Raw genomic sequence first — 20,894 nt, 5'->3', positions numbered from 1 at the left:
AGCGCCTCTAGCAGGGCGAATTTAGGACACACGTGACCCTGGATACAGCGCCTCCAGCAGGGCGAATTTAAATAATACCGGGACGTGCAGCCGGATACACCGCCTCCAGCTGGCGAATTTAAAGTACACGTAAAACTGGATACCCCGCCTCCAGCTGGCGAATTTAAACAATAAGGGGAAACACAGGAACAATTACAGTGGTGGGCCCTGTAATAGGGAATAGGGACATGGAGACCTCCTGAGCTCCCCTGAGGCAGCATCCCTGCACTCCTTACAATCCCTATACAGGCTCCGAACCTGTCGCCGCACGTGAACCTTATGCCCTGACTCGCCCTGAACCTAGTCCCTCGCTAGGGCATTGGCCGGTGCGGAAACTAATCCCACCACTGCACTAGATCACACATAAGGAAAGTCACAAACAGGGGAAATAGAAAACTTAGCTCTCTCTGTGCAAATGCTCCAGCACAAAGTCCAGCAACCGACTGCAGCCTTCCTCCTGAATAGCTGCCACCAAGTTCAGTCAGCGCTGCAAAGAACTTCCTTCTGTGACTCCTTCCACACCAGGACTCAGATTGAGCTGAGCAATCTCTCCAGCTCCTTCCACCACCAAGGTTGGTTACAAATGAACAACTATCACCAACAATGATTGCATACCCTGAGACTCATTTATAGAGCCTAACACCTGATTTATAATTACCAATTAAACCTAACACTAAGGTGCGATACCACTCCCCACCACCGGGCAACTTAGAATGAAAGACACCACGTGTGATAATTCTAATGGCCACCGGGGGCAATCACGTCACACTTTGCACTTGACAAAGTAAAAAAAATTCACTTTGTCAAGTTTAAAACTGTCAGATCATGACATGCATATTTCCCAGCATTCTAAAAACCCAGCCTTCTCTATCCTTGTGTGAAAAACAGCAGGCATGGGTTCTTCTAAGCAGTGGCCTAGCACTCTGAAAATGAAAACGGTGGAAACCCATAAAGCAGGAGAAGGCTATAAGAAGAAGCGTTTTCAAATGCCCTTTCCTCAGTTTGAAATGTAATTAAGAAATGGCATTTACCAAGAACAGTACAGATCAAGATAAGGTCTGGAAGACCAAGCAAAATTTCAGTGAGAGCTGCTCAAAGGATTGCTGTAGAGGCAAATTGGAACTCCCACTTGATTGTAAAAGACCTTCAGAAAGATTTAGCAGACTCTGGAGCTGTGGTACATTGTTGTAATGTTCAGAGACACGTGCACAAATATGGACTTCATGGAAGAGTCATCGGAAGAAAACCTCTCCTGTTTCCTTACCATAAAATTCAATGTCAAATGTATGCAAAAGAACATCTAAACAAGCCTGATGCATTTTGGAAACAAGTCCTGTGGTAAAATAGAAATCTTTGGCCACAATCAGGTATGTGTGGAGAATAAAGGACACAGATTTTCAGGAAAACAACATCTCACCAACCAATAAGCCTGGGGGTGGATCAATCATGTTTTGTAATTATGTTGCAGCCAATGGCACGAGGAACATTTCATGGGTAGAGGGAAGAATGGATTCAATGAAATTTTAACAAATTCTTGGTGCAAACATAACACCATCTGTAAAAAGCTGAAGTTAAAAAGAGGATGGCTTCTACAAATTGACAATGATCCTAAACACACGTCAAAATCCATAATAGGTGACCTCAAAAGGCGCAAGATGAAGGTTTTACAATGGCCCTCACAGTCTCCTGATCTGAACATCATTGAAAATCTGTAGCTAGACCTCAAAATAGCAGAGGATGGAAGACAACCCAAGAATCTCACAGAAGTGGAAGAATTCTCTATGGAAGAATGGATAAAAATCCCTCAAATAAGAATCGTAAGACTTGTCTGGCTACAAAATAGTGTTTACAAGCCATTACACTTGCAGAAGGGGGTGCTAGTAGGTACTAACCACACAGGGTGCCCAAACTTTTGCATCCTCCCATTTTCCTTTTTATAATTTTTAAAATGTAAACGTCGAGAAAAAAAAATTGTTTTGCCTAAAATAGGAAGGAAATGTGTCCTATTTAACTTTAGGCCTTTTTAGAGATCATTTCATCTTCAACTTGCTTAATTATTCACAATAACAATAACTTTTACCAGGGGTGCCCAAACTTTTACATGCCACTGTATGATTTATATCAGTGTTGGTGATCCCATGGCACCATGTGCCAGAGTGGGCTCGCGGAGCCCTCCCGGTGGGCACGCACGCCATCTCCTCAGCACTAGCGCCGCCACCACTCTCCTCAGCCCGCTCACCATCTTCCTAATCACTAGTGATACAGCCACTCGTCTGCACGCATGCCGTCCCATCAGGCTGCACGCCTTCTCATCAGTCTGCGCGCGCTGAGGGGGTGGGGTGATGCACGGGCCGATTAGAGTTTTGGCGGCGCTAGTGATTAGGGAGATGGCGAGTAGACTGAGGACAGTGGTAGCGCCGGCGCCAGTGCTGAGGAGAAGGCACACGTGCCCATAGGTAGGACTGTGATACATTAAAGGGAATCTGTCATCCCTTTTTTGAGATAACATATAATGATATCATTCAATTGTGTGACACATAAGGATTCTCTTAGTACTTTTGCTTCCCCCTGACCCCGCACCTTTCATGCATAAATACCTTGTTTATATCGGTTCAGATGTATGTAAACTGCCGGGGTCGGTCCGATGGGCGGGGCTTATTCAACTGCTCCCCCCCGTCTTGCTCTACGCATTTCTTCTTGTGTAGAGCAAGACGGGGGGGGGGGGGTTTGCAGGTGACTAAGCCCCGCCCATCGGACCGGACAGCTGCAGTTTACGTACACCTTAACCGATATAAACAAGGTATTTATGCATGAAAGGTGCGGGGGTCAGAGGGAGGCAAAAGTACTAAGAGAATCCTTATGTGACACAATTGAATGATATCATTATATGATATCTCAAAAAAGGGGTGACAGATTCCCTTTAAGAGACCAAATCAGCGTTTGAATGGACAGAGGTGAGAAGTTATTTTTTTTTATGTGAGGCCATTGTGCAGTATGGAGCACTATGTGGGTATATTATACAGTATGGAGCACTATGTGGGGCCATTATACTGTATGGATCACTATGTGGGGTCATTATACAGTATGGAGTACTATGTGGGGCCATTATACAGTATGGAGCACCATGTGGGGCCATTATACTGTATGGATCACTATGTGGGGCCATTATACAGTATGGAGCACTATGTGGGGCCATTATACAGTATGGAGTACTATGTGGGGCCATTATACAGTATGGAGCACCATGTGGGGCCATTATACTGTATGGATCACTATGTGGGGCCATTATACTGTATGGATCACTATGTGGGATCATTATACAGTATGGAGCACTATGTGGGGCCATTATACAGTATGGAGCACCATGTGGGGCCATTATACTGTATGGATCACTATGTGGGGCCATTATACAGTATGGAGCACTATGTGGGGCCATTATGCTGTATGGATCACTATGTGGGGCCATTATACAGTATGGATCACTATGTGGGGCCATTATACAGTATGGAGCACCATGTGGGGCCATTATACAGTATGGAGCACTATATGGGGCCATTATACTGTATGGATCACTATGTGGGGACATTATACAGTGTGGAGCCCATTACACAGTATGAAGCACTATGTGGGGTCATTATAAAGTATGGAGTACCATGTGGAGCCATTATACAGTGTGGAACCCATTATACAGTATGGAGCACTATGTGGGGTCATTATACAGTATGGATCACTATGTGGGGACATTATACAGTATGAAGCACTATGTGGGGCCATTGTAATGTATGGAGGACTTTTTGTGCCCATGATACAGTATGGAGAGCTGTGTGAGGATCACAGTTGGAGAATTATACTGTGGGGTCACCATTCTTTGCTGGGGGAATTGAGAGAGGGGGGGAACAGTAGGGTCATCATACTGGCCATTGGGCAATATGCTTTTTACTGCTTTTACATAACATATTGCATTATTCCACTATAATTCCAAAACTTAATTGTTTTATTTCGTAAGGAAAATCTTCCTCAATTGTAGACTCTTTTTTAATCAAATATCAAAGTTGGCCCATGACTTTGTGCAAGATTTTAATTTTGACATCTCTGGCTTAAAGTGTTAATCTCATCATGATAAAGGGTTATAATTGCAAAGAGGTTGTAAAAACACAAACAACTTATCAATTTTCATTTTGATTAAAAATCCTCTCCACTCTCAAGAACAGACCTTCACTGCAATCAGTGACTAGTATCTTAGGGTGGGAGTGCAGTGCTTACAAGCTCATTGCTATAGACTGTATAGCTCGCTAGTATGCAAGTTGTTTTTCTAATGTAATACCTCAGTATTCAGGTTAAATTGCCGTGCTGACACTTTGTGATAAATAAATGGGTTTAGGATTGCAGTTTGAGCCTTCGGTCTCTAAAAGGTTCGCCGTCACTGATTTATATCGTTTGTCCATGTTTGTAACTTTAATGCTAAGTTCACACGTAGCGGAATTCCCACGGACGTTACCGTGAGAATTCCGGAATTCCATTCCGCAGGAAAATCGCATTTTAAATTACCGCGATTTTCCCGCGGAAAAATTAGCGATTTGCAAGCGTGATTAGCTTGCAGAATGCTAGCGTTTTCCAAGCGATCTGGAGCATCACTTGGAGAACTGATTGACAGGTTGGTCACACTCGTCAAACATAGTGTTTGACTAGAGTGACCAACTTTTTCCTATTGAGGCTGGCTATGCGGCATCAGTGGTAAAAGATAGGATGTAAAAAATAATTTTAAAAAAATAAAAAATATTGTTATTCTCACCTTCCAGCGTCCCGCGCAGCCTTCCCGCCTCTCTCCACGCTCCCGGCATCTTACAGTCCCAGTAATCCTTTGCGCGAATGACCGCGAGACGTTGTGCTCCCGCGAGACTGCGATGTCATCACGGTCATTCTCGCAGAGGATTACTGGGACCGGAAGATGCCGGGAACGTGGAGAGAGGCGGGAAGAAGATCGCCGGCCGTCGGAAGGTGAGAATAACAATATTTTTTATTTTAATTCTATTTTTTACAGGGATATGGTACCCACAGCCCGGAGGACAGTCTCCTCTCCTCCGGACCGTGGGTACCATCCGCAAATGTTCTGCTTACTTTTCGCATGGTGGCCACAGCCACATGCGAAAGCAGAACAATGCATTCCTATGTGGGCGGAATCGCCGCGATTCCGCAAATTTAATGAGCATGCTGCGTTTTTTACCGCGATGTGATTCCACCGCGGGAAAAACCACAGCAATAGCATAGCATTGCCGAATCCCATAGGATTGCATGGGATGCTGTTTTTTTTGCATTTTCGCGGCAAAATCGCGTGTTTAAAATCGCCGCAAAAGCGCTAAAAAAGAAAACGCTACGTGTGAACCCAGCCTTACATATTTGTGAAATTTAATAATTGGATAACCATGTGTAACCTGGCGCCTATAGCTGATTATGTTGTAGTGTGTCCAGCCATGTTGTTTTGCAAAACTTCTTGTTCTGTTTCTTTTTTTTTCTTCCTATTACAATTTTACATGAAATGTTGTAATTGTGATCCATGGCCAGCACCTTTCTAGGACAGGTAGTCATGTGTCCATTGCATTCAACAGGATCAGTCTGTATCCAGCGTTCATTGCAGCACCAGACTTGTGTAAGAGGTGCCTTATCCGTTTCTAGAGTGGCTCTGGATGTTTGGTAATTTTTCTGAAGGATTTTCGAGAGGCACTATATGTTGTTTCCACACTGACACTTGTTATTTGCATCCGCACCCAGATTGTGTTGTCTGTAATCATTTTCACAAACGCATCTGTCTTGTTTTTGGTTTCTATTGTCTTATGTGATGAGTGCTCCAGAGCAGATCCTAGTTATCTAGCACCATAACCTTTATGTATGTACTGTTTTTTCTTTTTGCATATGGACTGTCACACTATGGGCACACATTGAGTGTCTATACATTTCTTCAGTGTAAGAAAACATCTGGTTACAGCGTTCTTAGAGTTTAAGGTGAAGATTCTGCAGTGATTTGGTGATTTGCCAACTCTCCTGTCTGTCTGGCAGGTTCCCCCTTTTTTCATAGAGCCGCCCAGACATTCTGGTAGAGTTGGCAAGTATGGTAAAGAGTGGTCATTGTCTGCCTAATTAGTAGCACTCGTCGTATCTCCAAGTTCACTATGCATCTTCAGCACGCTGCTTTTCTGTGTCTATGTCAGGTTGCAATAAGTGGGGTCAGTTGATCCCCAACCCTGGTGCATAATTGCTTCTCTGGTACACAATAGCTGCAAGCGCTTGGTACAGGTTTTGCAGCAGAAATGCATTAACTGCTCTGGTTCCCCTACAGCAGGTGTCCCCAACCTGTGGCTCGCGGTCCCATGAATTGTGGCTTGCGACTGTCTGCCAGCTTGGTGCGTTAGCTCCAGGTCTAGCAAACAGGTATGAAGAGAAAATCTCATAAATGAATGTTGTGAGTAGCCCTGCACAGAAGAGCAGATCTGGATGCACATATACTGTCTTGGGGTTTAGAGATGATTTAGGTATGGTATGCAGGAGGATGGTCCTACCTGATAGAGGAGGTGCTCAGAGCTGGATGTGACAGTGTGTTGGGAGTCCTTGATGGGAGAATACTGAGTGGGGGTATTGTGGGAAGAAGCCCTGGATCTCACTGTACCGCTTTGGAGTGATTTATGTGGAAAAGATTTGGTTATGATAATACATGTAATGGGGGCTTTGGTTGACACTACTTTGAGGAGGGTGGGAGCTGGATGTGGTTTGCGACCCTCTCTCTAAGCTGAATGTGGCTCTCAAGGTCAGAAAGGTTGGGGACCACTGCCCTATAGTAATTTCCTCCCCCCGAGATGCTAGATACAGACAGCATTTATAACATACTAGATGGTGGCCCGATTTGAATGCATCGGGTATTCTAGAATATGGATGTAGTTTATTTATGAAGATTTAAGAATAATGCAATGATTACACAGGATTTTCCAGGTAAGACATGATCTACGTGGCACTATGAGTGACAGAACTTTTCCAGTAACGTGACTGAACTATGTGGCACTGTGGCGGGCGGACTGCACCAGTCGCTGATTGGTTGTGCCCGGCCAGGCGTGACCAATCAGCGACGCGGGATTTCCATTACAGAGAGACAGACATACAGAATTAGATGATTATATAGTAGATGAGGTGGTAACCTTTTTTCATTTACACTATATGGACAAGAGTTTTAGGACACCACCACATTTCACCTTTAGGAGCTTTTCTAACCTCTCATTCTATAGAGATTTATCTTCATAGACATTAATATAAAGTCATTCTCCTGGGTAGAATTTTTGGAAGATTGTGGAGGTGTCTTTCGGAATCTTTGCCCCTTCATCAAGAAGAGCATTTGTGAGGTCAGACCCTGAGTTTGGGAAGAGGCCAGGCTCACAACATCCGTTGTATTTCATCCAAAAGGCTTTCAAGGAGATTTATGTCATTTGCCTCTTAAATGCAAAGTTAAGCAACTTTCTAAACAGTCATTATTAAAAATTGTCCACTACTGTTATGCTCTGGACTGTGTGAAAGTCCTTTATCTTGACGAGTTTCATATCAAGAGTGAATGAAAATGAGTGAAGAAATAAAAATTACGGAATTGTACTAATTACTAACATGAAAAATCATTCTTCCACATCATTGGTGTCCAACACCTTTAACTTGTTGCCCGAGTGTCATCTACACATACTGCTTGTATCGGTCACTGTCTTTATGTACAGTCCCATTAAATAATTTACATTTCAAGGATCATGATAATGTTGATAATAGCAGGCGCCCTCCGTAATTCTATATGAGAGATAATCGCACCGAGCTCCATAGAGTGATTTTTCAATAAAGGTAATAAAGAAGTAATTGAACAGTTACTTGTATTTTCATGTAGATCGCCATTATCCCATAAATCTACAGAATATTAATAAAACACGTGAGTTCCTGGCTATGAACAGTGATAAATTGCTTTTGCAGCAGGCCATATGGTGGCATCATTATCTGGAGTGATGTTGTTTAACATTCGATGGAGAAGCCTACTGAATCCACATAACATTTCCATAGAGATGGCTTTTATCTATACTGATTAACTGATAAGATACATGCACTTTGGGAATGATGATAAAAAGGTTGACAGCAATATATTGATGTAAGCGTGGGGTCCGGCCCTGGGCTGGAGGTGGTGCCCAATACTTAGAAGGCCACTAATAAACAGCATTTAATAAGAGACATGAAAGAACAAATGTAGCTTTACCTGCAATTCAGTCATCTGCGGAGTCCGTACATCACAGATTAGACTGTTGTTTGGGGCTGAGACAATGCTTTACTAAAAGCACCATGCACAGCCCACTACCATTCTGGTGGTCTCTGCCGTGACAACATCCCGGTCATCACTCACATTTCCACTGCCGACGCCACAATGCTGCCTGCTGAGACAAGTAGTTGGCTGCACCGATCACGTAAATGAAGGCAAGGAGGTCTTTCCAGGAGAACCAGTGGTGACCACCAGAACGGTGATGCTAGAACAGCCGGGATACAGTCTCAGAGTTTAGGGTCGTGGAGTGATTGGGGATAACAATGAATAAAAACATTCATGTAAACCATAGATATCTGAATGCCACACACATAATCTGTATATGTATGTACTAATGTAAGTATATATGTCTCTCTGCAGGTAAACAATGAGAATGTCGTGAAAGTCGGACATCGTCAAGTGGTCAACATGATCAGGCATGGAGGCAACCACCTCGTCCTCAAAGTGGTAACGGTGACCAGGAGTCTAGACCCAGATGATACAGCCAGGAAGAAAGGTATGCCTATGTGACACTTTACCCCTAGGTGTGTGTCTGACATTCAGGCATTGTTCTGTGAGTGTACAATCTTATATTGTCCTGATATCCTTAGGGTTTACCCCAAGGAAGTGAATAGACTAATGCATGTGGGAAGAAAAGTGGTCTCCAACCTGTGGCTCTATGGTGGATGTACAACTACAATCCCCAGCATCCCTGGCACAGACATTGGCTTGCCAGAGGTGGGAGACCACTGCTGTACAGCCATAGACTCACAAGACAAATTGTGCTCACCCACCATTAAACAGTAACTTTAAGAGTGTTGTCTATGTAGCGGTGATTTCACACTTTCCTGAATAAATCACTACAGTATTTTCATCAACAAACCTACAATATGGCCGGCCCCACGATGTACTCACGACAGGTGCTCTTTAATTGAACCGTGATTTTTGTTTTTCTCTTTTCGCTATGTTATTCTGTTTTATTTTTCAACTTTAGTTCCTAAAGCTATTTTCTGTAAAATTCACTATGGCAACTAGCAGAAACATGCAGCTTGTCTTCTAAGCCAGGAATGGATAATACCGCTGATCTGGGAAGAGAAGCTAATATGCACAGGAGACACCGGGGAAATCATTTCTTCATGGCCACAGCATGCATTATTATCCCATTTTTCCCCACTGCAAATCCAGCTGGACAACACCACATAGAGCTCGGTCATCAGCACATAGCGTGCTCCGCTCCCGCACCTCTCGGACGATGTGTAAAGCCGTGTGCCATGTTATCCTCCCCGCCGTGCTTCTCTGACTAGTAGTAGATTGTGCTGCAGGTGTGACAGAACAGTCTGTACAGAACCTTAACATGGGCACATTTCCGATCACCTTCATCTGCATTTTGAGCTCAAGGGTTTAATTTTGCATGTACTTAACAGATGACTGTAATTATCACACTTTCCTGCGCACATTGGGAACTGGCCATCACTAACCCAATGTTCCCAACGCCATGATAACCAACATGCACTGTAGTTTTGGACTTCCGGAAAATTTGCAGCCATGTTTCTGCACAGAGGTCTCCATGGGTTGAGCCGCCATCATAAAATCATGCCTTGTTCTTAGCGCACAGATAAACTGCAAGATAAGAAATCTTATCTGGTATTCCATAGTGTATGAGGTCTAACAGCACATGATTTCCTGTCTGAGTGCACGTAACTGTACAGTACACTGCTTCCTGATGCTACACAGGCTTGTTTTAGGTAATTTTCTTCCCTCAGGCAGCCAGACGCATGAGAACATTATCCAAGGATTTATCCAACTGCTGAAATAGCCACAATTACTTTACCCACATATATACTCAAATGGACAAGACCATAATCAGCTGGTAAATAGTTTGAAGGAGGAGGAGAAACCCTGCTGACAGATTCCTTTATAACAGTTGTGTCATTTAATGCTATCTTGCAGATTTGTTTGTGTGGTTTAGCACATTTCACCCTGTGCATTGAAGAGGTGAAAATCACTGGCATGTCCACTAATGAAGGCGTGTGGTGCAAATTCAAATATTCATCCAGCTGGTGTTTCTTCCTCATGGGATTGGGGTTTTCACTGCCCCGTATTGAAATTTGCTTTAGATTTGAAGCGCGGAATCCGTTCCCCAAATTTTCTATGGCTGAATTTACACTCACAGATTTGCAAAATGTTGTAGGCGAATTGGAGAAATTCATTGTTTTTTCCCATCTGCAGTCAGACACGTGAACCTTAATTGTAACTCATTTTAGCTCCAAATTGCATTGCTGGCCGTTAGCAGAAATTAATGTAACACGTATATAAAAGGTTAGGAACAAGTAGTGCATGAATCACAAACTCGCTGCACGGCTTTTATATATAGCGGCTTGATGCTTTTGACATTCTTATTGTTACAAGGGCCCCTCTGTGATACGACGATCATAGGTTAGCCCCATTGCTGGGAACCTCAGTGATCATCTGTGGAGAAACTCCATTCAAGTGTGTAATTCCCCTGCAGCACCTCCGCAGGTGAAGGGAAACATTACACAGAGCTCTCATTGATATTGATGTCTATATACTGTCTATATACAGCACTTAGGTGTCGCCTACGTGAGAAACCCTGATTGTAGCCGCTCTCCTCTGTGATGCTTATTAGGATCAAAGTCAGAAATGTAATAAGGATGGAAATATATAATTGTTGGGATGGAGCGAGTGATGTTTTAGGCTGGCGCACGTCATGGCATCCTGTAGTAGTGCTGGGATAAATGTGCCGATTTATTGTAGAAACAGCGCCACTCTCTGCCATAGGCTGTGTCTGGTAGCGCTCTCACATGAATGGTAATACGATTTAGTACCAGGCACAACCTATGAACAAGAGAGATGCCATTTCTAGGTACATTAGACCTTTATTTCTGCCCTTAAATATTCTGTATATAATGTAATAAGCTGGATGTGATTGACCATTGAGCCAAACACTGAAGCTGCTATTCTGTCCATACACCCGGGATAATGACTGAGATCTTGTTTTGTGGCTGTTACTGCTTCTCTTGCCGTTTTATGTTTTTATTTACATTGTCATTGATTTGTGTATATCCTTCTCTCTAATGCTAAGCCCCTCCACCTCCAAAGCGGGCTCCCACCACTGCACTGTCATTGCGGTCTAAATCTATGACCTCAGAGCTGGAAGAACTTGGTAAGGGCGTTACTGTATTGGCATGTCGAGTGTTGGGGTGGGCTTGGAGCTTGAGTTTGCTTTAAATACAAGAATTTTAATGCTCGACCCTGGGAATGATGCACGTGGTTTTTTTTTGTTATATTTTTTTTTGCATGAGTCTGTTTCTCAGTTTGCAAAGTGCATTTGCTGCCCGCAAAAAAAAACTAACCTGCAATGTTGCCCAGTCTTACATTTTTTTCCTTCCCCGAGTCCACCATTTATGTTTCTAATTTTTCTCTCATCTTGAATTTTTGGGCATTCTCAGCGGTGGATAAAGGTAAGATGTGGGACACCCTCCTGTACATCATCAACCTGCCAGACCCATGAATGGTGCACTCAACCATGCTTTTTTGTCCTGGTGTCACCTACATGGATAAGGGCCCAGATTTGTCCTTGCACTTCTGATAACAGCTCCCAGTATTGCAGACCATTGGCTTAGGGTACCGATACACCTAGATCGATGCACCAGCGATCCCGACCAGCGATATGGCGCTGTCAGGATCGCTGGTGCATCGCTAGGTGGTCGCTAGTGAGCTGCCACACAGGCAGATCTCACCAGCGACATCGCTGGGGACGGGGATCGCTACTTACCTGTCAGACGCGGCGATCCTGCGTCCTCTCGCCCGGCTCCAAGGGTCGCTCGTCGGCGCCACAGGAAGCGCCGTAGGAAGTGACCGACGAGGAATGGTCCAGGAGCTTCTGGCGCGATCAGCGATAACCAGCGGGGGAGCCGGTCGGAGGTATCACATGCAGCGATATCGCTAGCAATATCGCTGCAATGTCACAAAATCGGTGACTTTACAGCGATATTGTTAGCGATATCGCAGTGTGTAACGCGGGCTTTACAGCTATTGTTAAACCAAACCTCCCAGCATGTCCAGACAAGCCCTATAAAGAGGTTCTCTATAAAATACGGTATATATTTTTCTTACAAACCAAAGCCAATGGTACAAAATATTAAAAGAAATATCACCTTATCATTCCTCTGCTGGTCCTGTGCCAAGTTACTGCAGATGTCACATATGCCGAGATCACTGTGAATAAGGGCCAGTGGGGACCTGGGGAGCATCAGTATGGGGGCAACAGGGGTTGGTAAGGTAAGTATTTCTGTAAAACGGGTCACTGTGCACAAAGATCATAAAGAACACTCCTACGGACCAGGTTATTACCATGCACATAGACAGCATTACATTAGGTGATGCATTGCTGATGTGCATACTGGAGGGTGCGCTCCATTCCAAGTTTGTTTGTCTCCTCCTTAATGGAGTAGAAAATGTACTTGCGTTTTGAAACTAACCAAGACCTCGTGTCAGAAGGATGTACGGGGAGTGTTGAAGTCAAACAGCTCCTACATTGGGACCTTAACTTTTGCTCTGCCTGACCTGTCCTTTTTTGTAAATCACCTACCAAAAATCCAACAAGAATCCAATTGTGGCGCCCATATAAAACATTCAATTAAAGGGGCATTGCAGCCTGATTTATGTACCACCTATCCACCGTATAGGAGACAGATGTAAGTCCAACCTTTCACCCGATCGCCAGGTGGCGCCTAGGAGGAAAATGATTGACGGGTCGGTGATAAACACCCCTTTTATTACGTTTGTACCTGCGCATTATTGTGTCCTTTCATGTGACAACAACTCGTGGTTGTTAAGTGACAATGTCACATTATGAAGGTTGCGGTTAATATAGAGATATGGATGATACCCAATGTTTTGTATGAGCATTTTGTATTTCACATGCTTCATTTTGACAATCTGTATTTCTTTCTACTTGCAAGCATCAGTTCGGAAAAAGAAGGGTAAGGGAGACGGCTACTTTCTGTCCTAAAATTAACATGTTGTGCTCTTTCCTTACTAGCAGTTGTGTTGCAGTGTATATTGTCAGCCTACGATGCCTCTAATATCGTGTCTATGGCATCTACTGTATCTTGTTTGCAGCTTCCTGAAAATAGTAACAGACACTTATTTTCCTGAGTTGTGCAAAAAAAAAAGTGTGGAAAGCATATACCGCAGGCTTGAAACAGACAAAGGTTTCGGTCAAAAGAACGGTCAGCACTGCTTTTCTGATACAGAGCTCCAAATCCTCAGCAAATACATTGAAAGGAGAATGTCACTATGAAAATTCAGTCCAGTCTGCAGGCAGCATATTATGGAGCAGTGATAGTTTTGTGTGAAAAAAAATCTGTTTGCACACTCGTATAAGAAAGCTGTAAATCACGGATAGGTTCCATGCAGACTGGATTCCATTTTCATGCTGACAGATTCCCTAATAATACAGGTCAGGCTATCTGCTGCCACCACTAGAGGGAGCTTACTGCACTCTGTATACACACCAGCTCCCCCTGGTGGTGGTAGCAGGGAGCCTGTTTTGTACTATTTAGCTCTATGCCTGTGCAGAGCTCTGTATCGTGAACAATATATGATGGTAAATTGTGGAGATTCACATGAAAGTTCCTCTACATCTACTGTAGTAATGATCATTTTGATGGAATAATGAGCTGTTTTCTGACCAATAACTTCATATGTAATCCTGAGAGTGGGACTTGGAGCAGAAGTGGTGTATTTGCACCTCCGCTCCATTCAATGACCAACGGACTGCCAGAGATATATGAGCATTGGGTTAACTCTTCATGGCACTCCATAGGTTCACTTACACTTAAGACTAGCTTTGAGGCTAATAATAATAGGGAATATCACTCGTGAACTTTACATTATTTTGACAGCAAGTCACGGTATTCACACCCCCATCCTATTGCGTGTTCATGGTGTCAGTGCTATTGATATTAATGCTGACGTCTTTTTTCATGACAAATATTGGTGCTGCATTTATCAGCTTCTTCGGGAACTTTCCCTTTCAGGCTTTATATTGCATACACAATCATAGAGTACTGAAGAGTTTCAGCCTAATGCTGAAAGTCAGCAATGTTCACTGTCGGTCACCCCTTCTTTGCCTTCAGGGATGCAATAAATATTGGGATACAAAGTTTTCCAATATTCAACTAGATGAACAAACCTTTGCATAATACTATACATACATACTTTACATAATACTATTACTAACTACAACATCATTGAAATCTAGAGAAGTCGGCTCTGATCTCCGTTCCCTTAGAGCTTCTGCCTGATTGAGGTTTAATATAAGCTGTCTTGTCTTTGCCTCCTTCAGTTTTGGCTATCCTTTTAGATGCTACCCTTCTCGGATCTCGAGAGTCTTCTGTCTGGTGCTTTCTGCTTGACTGAGATAAGCTTCGCTATAAATTCACTGCACTTCTTCCATTACTCGCTGAGATTACAAGAATATGTCCCATTTCATAGTCACTAGTAGTGTTGAGCATTCCGATACTGCAAATATCGGGTATCGGCCGATATTTGCAGTATCGGAATTTCGATACCGAGTACCGATATTTTTTCAATATCGGATACCGGAATCGGAAGTTCCCATAATGCAATGAGCCACTGTTGTGGCTGTGATTGGCTGCTGAAATGATGTCATCATGATGTGCGGGCCTGCCAGGGGTCTGTGGTCTGTTCCCACACAGCTTTTGCCATAAAGTGAGACTAGGGACTATTTTTTTTTACAGTGGCGGAGGAATACAGTGCGGAAGGGTACCTACCTCCCATCATTGGATTCCTGGAGCCCCTAGAGAACGGTCGCATCTGCTGATGCTGCTGTTCTCCAGGGGAGATCGGCGTGGGACACTCGTGGATTTCTGCGGAACAGGGAGTATTTGGTGGTTTGTTTTTTTCATATTTTTTTCACAGATGACGCTGGCTTCGGGGAACAATGTGACAAGTAATGGTGAGTATGTACTCTGTTATATGTACTGTATGTCTATATGTATGTATTGTATGAATGTATTTTATGTAGTATGTATGTAGTATATCTGTAGCATGTTTTATGTATGTTGTATGTATGTAGTATGTATGTATGCTGTATGAATGTAGTATATATGTAGTATGTATGTAGTATATACGTAGTATGTATGCTGTATGAATGTAGTATGTATGTTGTATGAATGTAGTATACATGTAGTATGTATGTATGAATGTTGTATATATGTAGTATGTATGTTGTATATATGTAGTATGTATGTTGTATGAATGTAGTATATATGTAGTATGAATGTAGTATATATGTAGTATATATGTAGTATGTATGAATGTTGTATATATGTAGTATGTATGAATGTTGTATATATGTAGTATGTATGAATGTTGTATATATGTAGTATGTATGTTGTATGAATGTAGTATATATGTATGTATGCTGTATGAATGTAGTATATATGTAGTATGTATGTATGCTGTATGAATGTAGTATGTTTCTAGTATGTATGCTGTATGTATGTAGTATGTATGTATGTTGCATGAATGTAGTATATATGTAGTATGTATGTATGAATGTAGTATATATGTAGTATGTATGTATGCTGTATGAATGTAGTATATATGTAGTGTGTATGTATGCTGTATGAATGTAGTATATATGAAGTATGTATGTAGTATGTATGTTGCATGAATGTAGTATATATGTAGTATGTATGAATGTACTATGTATGTATGTTATATGAATGTAGTATATATGAAGTATGTATGTGTTTTTGTTTTTTTTATACATTCAACACATTAGCCGGATGATGGGACTACTACTGTCCCATCATTGGCTAATGTGTCAATCACTGTTATTGTAGCAGGCATCGCCCGATGGGACTTGTAGTCCTATCGAATGATGGCTGCACACACACACAGACCCCCGGCAGGCCTGTACAGACCCGAACAGACCGCCGGCAGCCGGCACAGACCCCCGGCAGGCCCGTACAGACCCCCCGGCAGGCCCGTACAGACCCCCGGCAGCCAGCACAGACCGCCGGCAGCCAGCACAGACCCCCGTTAGCCCCTTACAGACCCCCGAGAGGCCCGCACAGAGCCCGCCCGCACACACAGACACGCACAGTGTCCGCCCAGACACCGCCCACACTCTTCCCCCCTCACTCTTCCCCCCTCCCGAACTTGATGTACAAGGAAAGAAAGGGTTTTTTTAAATCCGATATTTCTGTCCCATTGACTTGAATGGGACTTCCGGTATTGGAATCGGCGATACCCGATACTTTTTGTGTATCGGGCCGATCCAATCCGATCCGATATTTCTTGATATCGGATGGTATCGCTCAACACTAGTCAAACTCCGGTGGAGACAGGCGAGTGGCGATATGTCGTCACCATCTTCAGATTCCTCATCAATATAATCACAATGGCCTGACCACAATGTATAAGAAGCTTTTCCCCATGTTCCCAGCTCTGGCCTGGACCGATTGATGAAATACAGTGGGTATGAAAAATATTCAGACCCCTCTAAATTTTTTTACTCTTTGTTTCATTGCAGCCATTTGGTAAGTTCAAAAAAGTTCTTTTTTTTTCCTCATGAATGTACACTCTGCACCTCATCTTGACTGAAAAAAAGAGAAAGGTAGAAATTTTTGCAAATATATTAAAGAAAAACTGAACTATCACATGGTCATAAGTATTCAGACCATTTGCTCAGACACTCATATGTAAGTCACATGCTGTCCATTTCCTTATGATCCTCCTTGAGATCGTTCTTCTCCTTCATTGGAGTCCAGCTACGTTTAATTAAACTGATAGGACTTGTTTTGTAAAGCACACACCTGTCTATATAAGACCTCACAGCTCACAGTGCATGTCAGACCTAATGAGAATCATGAGGTCAAAGGAACTAGCCAAGGAGCTCAGAGACCGAATTGTGGCAAGGCACACATCTGGCCAAGAATTTCTGCAGTACTCAAGGTTCCTAAGAGCACAGTGGCCTCCATAGTCCTTAAATGGAAGAAGTTTGGGACCATCAGAAGTCTTCCTAGACCTGGCCGTCCAGAAACTGAGCAATTGTGGGAGAAGAGCCTTGATGAGAGAGGTAAAGAAGAACCCCAAGATCACTGTGGCTGAGCTCCAGAAATTCAGTAGGGAGATGGGAGAAAGTTCCACAAAGTCAACTATCACTGCAGCCCTCCATCAGTCGGGCCTTTATGGCAGAGTGGCCCGACGGAAGCCTCTCCTCAGTGCAAGACATATGATAGCCCGCATAGAGTTTGCTAAAAAAACACATGAAGGACTCCCAGACTATGAGAAATAAGATTCTCTGGTCTGATGAGACCTTTTGAAGAGAACTTTTTGGTGATAATTCTAAGAGGTATGTGTGGAGAAAACCAGGCACTGCTCATCACCTGCCCAATACAATCCCAACAGTGAAACATGGTGGTGGCAGCATCATGCTATTGGAGGTGGTTTTTCAGTTTCAGGGACAGGACAACTGGTTGCAATTGAAGGAAACTTGAATGCAGCCAAGTACAGAGATATCTTGGATGAAAACCTCTTCCAGAGTGCTCTGGACCTCAGACTTGGCAAAGGTTCACCTTCCAACAAGACAATGACCCTAAGCACACAGCTGAAATAACAAAGGAGTGGCTTCAGAACAACTCTGTGACCATTCTTGACTGGCCCAGCCAGAGCCCTGACCTAAACCCAATTGAGCATCTCTGGAGAGACCTGAAAATGGCTGTCCACCAACGTTCACCATCCAACCTGCCGGGACTGGAGAGGATCTGCAAGGAAGAATGGCAGAGGATCCCCAAATTCAGGGGTGAAAAACTTGTTCCATCATTCCCCAGAAGACTCATGGCTGTACTATCTCAAATGGTGCTTCTACTCAATACTGAACAAAGGGGCTGAACACTTATGACCATGTGATATTTCAGTTTTTCTTTTTTAATAAATTTGCAAAAATGTCTATATTTCTGGGTTTTTTTCAGTCAAGATGAGCTGTGCAGAGTGTAGATTAATGAGAAAAAATGAACTTTGTTTCATTGCAGCCATTTGGTAAATTCAAAAAAGAGTGAAAAATGTAAAGGGGTCTGAATACTGCTGAATAGCAGATTTCCTTAGACCTCAGTGTTGTGCTATCACTCTGTTACTCTTCCTGGAAATTTACCCTGCTTTGTCAAAGGTGCGCGTCTCTACAAAGTCTGAGGAGGATCGATGATTAAGCAGTGCCAAGTGTGCATGTACAGACCCCTAACTAGTACCACATACTTGTCAATTTATTCATACATTTCCATGAGGAATAGAAGAGGAATATGAGAAATGATTAGCCAGGATTGTTTAAAACTCAAATAGTTACGAAAACGGACTTGTTATTAGAGACGAGAAATCCTCTTTAATGTGAGGATAAAAAAATACACTAAGGGTTTAATTGAAACTCAAAAAAGAAGAGGAAATCCAACAAGTAATCGTAAAAGGTGAGGAGCCCTCTCTTAGGCCTGTTTCACACTTCCGTTTTTGTGTCCGCCAAACGGATCCGTTTCCGTTTTTTTGACGGAAACTGATGCAAACGGATCCGTTTTTTTGACGGATCCGCGGTACCCACTAATGGAAGTCTATGGGACAAAAAAAACGGATCCTGCAAAAAAATGGCGGATCCGTTTTTTTACGGAAACCAACGGATTTTGACGGATTTGAAAAAACGGAAGTGTGAAACAGGGCTTAGACTGGCAGATAGTGTTTGTGAAGAGGTTAAAAGCTCCACCAGCACCATTGTATTTATAGGGGATGTCCAACTTAATAAATTAGTAAAATTGCAATAAGCAACTTTGCAATTTTACATCTTGTTAAAAATCCTCCCTGTTCTTGAGAATGGAAGGATTTCTGATTCTATACTTTACAGCTTATTGCTGAAGTTACCAGCCACCTCAGAGGTGGCCAGTTCCTTAGCAAGAAACATGCTCTTGCAGGTTGTTTGCTATTCAGCTTGCAAACGCTGTTCTGAAGATGGTTGTTTCGCTGGACCCGGCCATCCCCGGCGCCACTACGGTCCTCTAATGCTGCTTGCAGCATGGGAAAGCGCAAAGTTCTGGCCAGCAACTCAAGCATGTCACCGTCTCGAACTGTCAGTCATCAGAAGCACATCTTCTCCCAGACAAGCATGAACCAGGGAGGCATCAGAGTAGTGCTGAAGATTGAAAGTCAGACAGCCCCTTTAATGCCTGTCTGTAGTATCAACTACATGCAAAGATCAGGGGGGCAAACACAACAGACCACTTGCACAGCTCAGGAGGAATACAGCCTGTTGTCAGGAATGTCTATGCTAAAGGTTTTCTCTGTGTTTCTATGTAGATGTTCAGCTGTCAGATGTTGAGTGTTTGAAGAGGAGGATTGTAATTCGCGTTTCACTAAGTAATGGTCACCTGCATGTAGGCTTCTACTACAACCATGCATGCAGCTCCGATCATGGCAGCTCAGTTCTGCTTGCACGCCTTGAGTATGCTGATCATGCAGTGCCTGGAATGATCACAATTTTTTTTTCTATTTTCAAGAACATTATTTTTAAAGCCTGAAATCCTGAAAGCATTGACGGCCTCATATGAAGGGTCCTGATGGATCATGCACTTCTGATTTGTATTGCAGATAAAGCTGAGGACTCTACCCCCATATCAAAGCCTTTAAGACCTGTGGACAACGTGCCATTAGACTCTAGGGTGGCCACGATTAAACAGCGTCCATCCAGTAGATGCTTCCCTCCTGCTACGGAAACAAATGTGAGTAGGAGAGAGCATGGTAGACACCAATGCACCAAGTCTAGACATACTACATTGAAGGCCACGTGGAAGTCTACCCAGGGAAGAGCACAAACTTTATAGAATGATCATTTAGTAGATAGAAATCAGAATTGTAGCTAAAGTTTAGTAAAAAGATAGTGCCACATCCTATATCCTTATGGTGGCCATACGTGGCCCAATTTAATAATTGGGGGGCAAGGCAAAATTTAGGTTTAATCTAAAGGTGAAAGAAAGTTTTCCAATTTCTGTAAGGGATCATTATCAGCAATTTTCTACATGTTGCAAAATCTTCATGGTGTGAACCTAGTTGTTTTAAAAGCATAGATGGCACCAGTTCTCCATCATCTGTAATGTTTAGTAGATCTTTTCTGCAGGTCTATTTTCAGGGGCTGATAATTCAGTGAATGATTGTTCATAGGCTTGTTCCAAATTATCAATCCGTGTTGATATGGCATGAATCAGTCAAAGTAGGATAGTCTATGTCGGCAGAAAAATCAACATCATCATTGGCAGCTCATTGCCCTGTGTAAACAATATGTGAATTGTAGGAGATCAGAATAATCTTATTGCCCATCGTTCTGTCCACAAACCATTTGATTCGGTCCCTGTGAATGAGGTATTAAACAAACACTTCTATATTGTTCTTTGGCGCTAGCTTATGGACAAAAATCTTCTACTTTAAATTCACAAAATGAGAAGATCTCATTTGACTGTCG

At 43.0% G+C, this 20,894-nt stretch overlaps 1 protein-coding gene across 9 annotated transcripts in view; it reads left to right on the top strand.

Annotated features, from left to right (window-relative positions):
• SHANK2 (SH3 and multiple ankyrin repeat domains 2) overlaps nucleotides 1–20,894 on the top strand; it is a 641,049-nt gene that overhangs the window by 592,584 nt on the left and 27,571 nt on the right. For 7 of the 9 annotated variants that reach the window (XM_073541764.1, XM_073541765.1, XM_073541766.1 and 4 more), the window contains 4 exons: nucleotides 8,726–8,861; nucleotides 11,448–11,528; nucleotides 13,330–13,350; nucleotides 20,027–20,157. In XM_073541764.1, coding sequence (XP_073397865.1) covers nucleotides 8,726–8,861; nucleotides 11,448–11,528; nucleotides 13,330–13,350; nucleotides 20,027–20,157 — 369 coding nt within the window. The remainder of the gene's footprint in view (nucleotides 1–8,725; nucleotides 8,862–11,447; nucleotides 11,529–13,329; nucleotides 13,351–20,026; nucleotides 20,158–20,894) is intronic. The other 2 variants (XM_073541767.1, XM_073541768.1) reach the window with 2 other exon arrangements.

This window comes from Dendrobates tinctorius, unplaced genomic scaffold (assembly GCF_039654945.1).
Source record: "Dendrobates tinctorius isolate UK_male_01 unplaced genomic scaffold, ASM3965494v1 ptg000124l, whole genome shotgun sequence".
In the NCBI taxonomy this organism is placed as follows: domain Eukaryota; kingdom Metazoa; phylum Chordata; class Amphibia; order Anura; family Dendrobatidae; genus Dendrobates; species Dendrobates tinctorius.
The sequence above is the reverse complement of the archived record's forward strand: the minus strand, read 5'-3'. Positions and strand labels throughout refer to the sequence as shown.